Source organism: Microcaecilia unicolor, chromosome 8, assembly GCF_901765095.1.
Source record: "Microcaecilia unicolor chromosome 8, aMicUni1.1, whole genome shotgun sequence".
Lineage (NCBI taxonomy): Eukaryota > Metazoa > Chordata > Amphibia > Gymnophiona > Siphonopidae > Microcaecilia > Microcaecilia unicolor.
The window spans coordinates 187093821-187101331 of record NC_044038.1 but is presented as its reverse complement, the minus strand read 5'-3'; the positions used below and the strand labels follow the sequence as shown (position 1 = coordinate 187101331).

General features: G+C 40.5%; 1 protein-coding gene across 1 annotated transcript; it reads right to left on the bottom strand.

Annotated features, from left to right (window-relative positions):
• Positions 1-4157: 4157 nt before the first annotated feature.
• EGR1 (early growth response 1) lies at positions 4158-6756 on the bottom strand. The gene is made up of 2 exons (XM_030212303.1): positions 6317-6756; positions 4158-5843 (listed from the first exon to the last, which is right to left on the bottom strand). The coding sequence occupies exons 1-2, from the start codon at positions 6534-6536 to the stop codon at positions 4579-4581; spliced, it is 1485 nt and encodes a 494-aa protein (XP_030068163.1). The 5' UTR covers positions 6537-6756; the 3' UTR covers positions 4158-4578.
• Between the last annotated feature and the right edge of the window lie 755 nt (positions 6757-7511).

Here is a 7511-nt window from a genome sequence, read left to right as displayed (position 1 = left end):
AAAGAATAAATTCAGAATATGTCTAAGATTAACATAATTACCACCTAAACTTACGGAAATCACTAAAAACCAACCTATTAAAAAAGGCATACCCTGCCGATCCAACCTAAATGCCTGATCTCTGCAACACAACAAAATTAAAGTACGTAATGGACATAACTCAACTTCTCTGCTGCATAATTCCCTAAATGTGACTGTGCCACATGAACTTTATCCTACCACAAAATCACTCTGTATTTGTTCTCATCGGAGCCAGCAACTGCCTTCCGGTACTATGTAAGCCACATTAAGCCTACAAATATGCGTGAAAATGTGGGATACAAATGCAACAAATAAATAAATAATTTTTCTCTTCCAACCCTTTCTTTTTCAAACAGGAATAATGGTTGCCTCTTATAGGCTGTCAGGCATAAACCCCTGAATCAGAAAGCCATTGATCAAGACAAGTAACTATTTTAACATGTTATCTGTGCAGAACTTAATGTGCTCAGATAGGATACACCATGAATAAAGTATTATTTAAAGAACAAAACAGGATTTCAGCCTGTCCAATTGTGTGTGTGTTGTTGGGGGGGGGGGGGGGGATTGTCCAATCTATCAGCATCCAGAATAGACACTTCACTCTTCTACTCTTTCTTCAGATCCTGTACTTTTTGCACAAAAAAATCGAGCCATATTATCAATATTTATCTGGCTATAGAAGAACAAGCTTTGTTTCCTGTTGGAATATTTGAACAATACTCATTAGCTTCCTTCCTCCAACATCAATCTTCAGCATCCAAGCTTTTCATCCACTTCTTCTCCAGCTTGCATAATCATCTTTTTTGCATGTTTAAATCCTCAGAGAACCACTTCCTTTGAGTAGAATGTAAAGTCCTAGATCTCAAAGGAACAACTTCATTTAGGGTCCCTTTTGTTAAAGCTTATCGCATGCTAATGGACATTAGTGTGCACTAAGGGCCCTGTTTACAAAGCTGCACTATCGTTTTTAGTGCACGCTAACCGTGTAGATGGGCATCTACATGGTTAACACACACTAATTTTTAGCATGTCTTTGTAAACAAGGCCCTAAATGCCATGTAGCCCATAAGGTATAGGATAGGATAATGCATAGTGAGCACACACTAAGCTTTAGTGAAGGGGCTCTTAATGATCCTGTTGCTGATATATACCATCTTCAACCTGTTGATCTATACTCATAGAAAAATGTTGACGTCTTCTCCGTAAAGCTATCTTTTCCCAATCACCCAATTCAATCATAGCCTTCAATAACCTTACCTCCTTATTAGTAGAACTGTTCTATGTATATGTGCATCTTATAAAATACATAGAGTTCACACACACATTTATACCTTTTTTTGGAAAAGGTGTAATTTTGTGTAAGAACATTTCTGCACTACTGGCACTCATTGCAGGAGCCTTCTCTAAAGTCACATAGGAATAAAATAGGTGCTTTTTTGGGCTTTTTACATTGGTGCTGTATTATAAATTTAATAGAATGCCTATGTGAAAACTTCAAAAGGCACTTACTATGAGCATAGTTTATAAAGGCAGCAGAGACTTTTGTTACTGCCTTTTAAGGGTCTGATATTCATTGTTATTGGCCACTGGATAAAGCACAGGCAGTGATACTTTATTTCTATATTCATTAGTGTTCTACTTTTAAGCCAAACTTCCCTTTTCCCCCCCGTCTGGGCGCTCAAGGCTCTTTGCCCCTGTGTCCAACCTCTCCCCTGCCCTAGCTCTGTATTTTTTAAAATGTATGTAGGTGAAGGTGAGTTCCATTCAGGTACACTAGATAGTTTTTGGACGACTTACATTCTAAGGGGCTGATATGCAGCCCACGGAGGTATTGTAACTGCCCTGTGAGCCACTCAACAACCTCGGGTGGAACTAACCCCCAGATAATCAGTGCTAAGGCATTCACAGCTCCTGCTATTAAGTATCTGGGTATGTGCCCTGCAGAACAATTATATGGAGAGTGGTGACATTCAGATGTTACCTCATTTATACACATCGTTAGACCAGCAGAGGCTAACCTACTGCTAGGAAGACCTACATATCCATCTAGAGCAGCACAGATCTCGGAGCTGGTGCCACCGTGACAGTTTGCAGCAGCCCTAAAGGAGACTGAAAGTAAGCAGTGCAGGGCCTTGAGCAGATGCGCACTTTCAAGGCTTACCATATTTTGCCCCCACCAGAAGGAACAGGATCCAGCAGGCCTTGGGTGCATCTGGATAGTTGTTTTGCTGAGCCCCAGCCCACTCCTTTTTTCTACAGCTAAATGCTGATATGTAACAATTCATGTAGTGATATTTATTCATATTGCCATGCAGATGTTTTTAATCCACTTGCACCCTAATTCTATAAACTTGTGTGCCCAATTTGATGCTTAGTGTGCAAGTTATGTAATAGAGCCAGTTACATGTGTAACTTAATTTAAGAACTGCTAATTGTTATTAAAACTCAATTATTGGCTATAATTGGAGCTAATTGACACTTGTGTGCATAACTGTCTTTAACTGAGATTGTAGAACTTGAGCATGCAAAATCCATAGAGTGCAACTGTGTGTGTGGTGGGGGGGGGGGGGTGGACCTGGGAGGGCCATGAGTGGGTGAGGGGCATGCGTGCCCAACACTTAGTACACATTATAGAATATTAGCAGTTATGTGCGAGCATTTACACCACCATTGACCTAAAGTTAGGTATATAACTGTGGACTTGCAGTACTAATTACACACATAATTGCCAATATCGAATTGACACTTGGCATGCACCATCCCAGTTTCTAACTTTCGATGGCTTGTACAGAGTTACCTGTTTAATGTGGGCAGTTCTTCCACTTGTTTCATAAATGGCTTTGAATATTTTGTTCATGCATGAAAAAAATAAAAATAAAAAAACTAACAACAACAAAGATGCAACCTAACATTAGTTTTGCTGCATCATCCCCTTTGTTATGCATTTGTGTCTACCTGAACCTCATTATAAGGAAACCATCCGAGGTGGAAGTGAATACATTCACCTCAGAAGCTACTTTGAGATCTGTAGTAAAAGTATGTGCAGATCACTGTAAGTACTGTTTCCTGTGGCAAGAATCAAAGCAAACCTATGCTCATATTTTTCCTATGATTATTGGAGCAAAATCAGCAGTAAAACGAAGTAACTAACTAAGATAAAACTAGTAGTAGTTTCCCACCTGTGCAGGTGCTTTAATTATTGCCCCTTAATATTTCAAATCTTATCTATGCACTTTCCAACATGAAGTCCATTGCTTCACAACCCTTACCTGTCTGATTTTCAGGACATCCATAATAAACATACATGAACTAGATTTTCATACATTGCAGATCCAGTGTACACACATCAGTATTGTACATATTCATGTGACAATCCTGAAAACCCAATGGGGTGATAGTTTTTTTGGGATATACCATTTATCCACAGATGTAAGATGATGTGGATACCTTTTTACCTGCCTACCTTTTACCACCCAATTAAGAGGGCAGAAAAATATCTCCATATCTTGCTGTTAGGCAGCTCAGTGAAAATCACCCCCACACGACAATTCTAGAAGAAAAACATTTTCACATATGATCTTTTTAAAATGTTTTTTTATTTTATCTTGAAGGATATCTTGTACACCAAATATCCCATTGGCAGTAAAGCGCATTCAACGTGTTCATAAGCCAAACAGTCACTTTGTTTAACAAACACAATTACAAAGTAAAAAATAAACCACAAAATAATGAACTGCTTGTTCAAAACATACAAATTCCATGCCTACTCAGTAGGTAACTACAACATTCCAACTCCTGAATATATATTTATAAATTTACATTACAATTACAAAAATATACTTTAGAGGTTTGTTTTGTTTTGTTTTTGCTTACATTCTAAACAAATTAAGCTGTGTTTCAGCTCTTTCTCTCCCTTATGGAATCTTTTCTTAAGTTGTCTGTACATTCTTTCAACAAAATCTGTTTCCCCTTAAGGCTAGATGCAAAGCATCTATTCACACAAATGCACCTGTAAAGACATCAGCAAAAAGGCACCAAGACTTGTAACTTTTAAAACTAAACTTTTTGCCACATGTGAGAGTACCATCAGGTGATATTTACAAAAAGTAAACATAGTATTAGTTTTACACATGCTTGAATATATATTAAGTGCTGGTCTTCAAATAAATTCAAAAAAACTCATCACAGCATTGTCACTAAATAGAATTACAAGTTTACAAAATATGGTCTTTCTAACTCCAAGTAATACAATATGAATATGTAAAGAATGCTCACATCAATAATACCCAAAGAAAGATGAACCAAAATATGGCACATATACAAAACACATTGGCTATGTATATAACCAAAATCCATTTCTTTCTAGTCCAATGCTGGCCTTTGAAGCTAGGTCATACTGAAAGGATATTTATTGTCCATGCAAATGAAGTCTTTTAGCAGATGCAGAGAGCTGAAATTGCATTTTCAGGCAGTTGAAGCTTAACAGAAGGGTTATCATGGCCTTGCTGTAAGAATAAGAACCATGGTCCTTACTATCAGACAGTCTCACAAACACACTTAACAGATTTCAATTGTCCTTGGATTAAAGGTTGAATGTACATCTGAAAGTGCTGTAGTGACTGAAGAGTTGAAGGAACTGGTTACTATTGAAGATGAGAAACTAGTAATCACTTGGGATTGAAAAGTAGAGGTGGCTGATGGGTAAGTAGTTGTAGGAGAAGGGAAGGAGTTGTGTACTGGAGAGGGATAAGATGAGGATACTGGAGATGAATATGAGGTAGGCACTGGCGAGGGATAAGACGTAGTAACAGGAGAGGAATAGGTGGAAGTTGGAGATGCAGAAGAAACTGGCGGGGTCTTCTCTATTTTCTTGTCCTTTTGCCTCAGATGAATTTTAGTGTGTCTCTTCCTCTCATCACTTCTGGCAAACTTTCTACCACAGATATCACAGGCAAAAGGTTTCTCTCCTGTATGTGTTCTAATATGTGTTGTCAAATGATCACTTCTACTAAAATTTCTCATGCAGATGCGACACTGGAAAGGTTTCTGTCCTGTGTGAATACGGATATGCCTTGTTAGTTCATCAGATCTTGAAAATCTCCTGTCACAAGTCTCAACTGGGCAAGCATAAGGTCTTTCATGGGGAGGAGTCTTGCTAGGGCGATTGGGGTATTTCCTCATTCTACTTGGCTTGATCAGTTGAGCTTGATAGGTAGAGTTGATGGTTTTCATGTCTTGAGAACCAGTCTGAGTAGCAAAAGCTTTTATAGTTGAGAGAGGTGTTAAAGAAGGTTGTTGAGGTCTGGCTTCCAAAGTCTGAAACGGTTTTTGATCTTGGGGGAGCAAGCCAATTTCTCCCTGTTGTTGGGCAAACAAATAATCAGGAATCATTGGCACCTGAAAGTTTGTTTTTGTAGCTGAATAAGCTGGTGGAGGATACTGTATAGAAGTGCTGGAAGGATTGGGAAACGATTGTGCTTGCTGTTCGTTGAAGATCTCCGTACTAGAATTGGAAAAGGTCGGTGCTGCAGAATAGATTGAGCTGCTTTCGTTCGACTGAACCGAACAGCTTAGAGAGGGGCTCTGTGGTGAAGATGATGAGGAAGAGGATGGTGTAGAAGTTGTTGGTGGGTTAGCCATTCCAACCAGTCCACTCACAAGGCTAAAAAGCGGTTCTGGCCATAAAGTGTTGCTGTTGCTGGAAGCTGGTTCTAGAGAGAAGCGACCAGTGTAAGTAATTGGAGGCAGTCTGCTGGTGTGGTTAGAATAACCAGTATCTGCCAAGGGTTTCTCATTACTCAAAGAAATATCAGTAAATGTATCTGCAAAGAAAATGAAACATAATTTTACTGAGGTACATGTTGAAGATGCTAGTTAAAAATTCAAAGCATTACATTGAATTAAGCATCAAAAATTGAATTAGGATAATATATAGCCTATGTTCTACAGTAAACAAAGTAACCGGAGCAAATGCACAGGGCTAAAATTCTTGTAATTCCATGCTGCTAGACATAAATACATGCACCGAAAAGACAATGTAAGATAATTCCACTCCCACCCCCTTCTATGTCCATTAACGTTTATTATTGCGTAACAGCATATATGTTCCAAGCCGGTAGGTTCATTCTTCTACACACATAAATAGGAAATCTCTACATGAAATATTGTGCGAATATTTTTGTCTTACAGACATTATATCGCTTACAAATTCCCTACAGTGCAACCGTAATTCCTCTTCAGAAAGTGCTAGTTCCCCCCCCCCCCCCCCCATTCCATTGCCAGTGGCTTTGCTTACCTGCGGCAAGATGCTCAAAGTGCTCTGCACCCTCCCCTTGAGAGCTAAAGCTGCTGCCGTCCGAGACTGCGGTGCTCAGAAACTGTGATCCCCCACTGCTGAGCAGCATCATTTCCTCCAGCTTTGGGTAGTTATCCATGGTAGGGGAGTGCGGAAAAGAACCAAAGGGATCTGAAATTTGCAGAGGGGACATGAGCATTTCCGCTTTAGTTGCAGCCATGCCACCTGCCTCGGGATTTCCTGCACTGTCCTGCGGGCCAATGCAATGGGGAGCCGGACGCCACTAGAGCGAGGAGGCGGCACTTCCTCGTCCTCCAGTGCTGAGGATTATTCTGTGTGTATGTTATGATAGTAGGGGAATTAGTTATAGAATTATCATTTATTTTCCAGGTTCTTTTCTAGCTGTCCCGTGAGCTCACAGCATTCTAAGTTCTCTCCTCCGGAATCTCTCGCGACTCGAGGTACCCACCTCTATATAAAGGATTTTTCATCGGTCTATCCCCGCCTCTTCAATGACGTACATGTCCATATATGGAGTGCAGGAAGCCCTTATGTGGACACTGAAAGGAGGATCCGTGACGTCACGCACTCAGGGAACACTAGCTTTGAACACTGCAAAGCATCCAACTACAAGAACCGATGGAGCCCAAAACGCCGTGGTACTTCCGAACTTTATCTCGGCTTCCACCACGAATATCTAAAAGCGAAATTCTCACCCCCCCCTCCCTCAGTGGCTTCCGGAAGCAGGGCAATGCCAGTCCATATAAAGGAGTGTCCATTTAAGGAGATGCCCATATAAGGAAAATTCCGGCGGGGGATCTTTCCTGTTCCTTATATGGATATTCCGGCTGCAGACCTGGTTAGCCCTCGCGCTTGCGCACCGTGCCTTTCTGTAAAAGTGCTGATAAGAAAAGACAGCAAAGAGAAAGCACGAGAATAAATATAGGGAGGGAGAGAGGAGGAGAGAAAAGAGAAAAAATGGGGAATCCTCCTGCAGTGCACCGCTCGCCCTCACGTTTTATTTTGTTGCGATTCTCCATTGCCCTGCTCTCTTTCTCGGCATCTTTGAAAGCAGTAACAGACTGGGAAGGAGTTATTCAAGACCTAGAGGCAGGGAAATAAATAGAGAATCGAGAGTTGGGGACTTTTCCCAGGCAAATAACAGCAATAGGCAATTGTTTCCGAGCACCGGCGA

Bases quoted from the DNA above. Each gene is read 5' to 3' on its own strand.
- EGR1 (XM_030212303.1), bottom strand. From the start codon at position 6,536: ATGGCTGCAACTAAAGCGGAAATGCTCATGTCCCCTCTGCAAATTTCA. The intron at 5,844-6,316 runs GTAAGCAAAGCC...TTTTCTTTGCAG, and splicing joins CTTTGAGCATCTTGCCGCAG to ATACATTTACTGATATTTCT.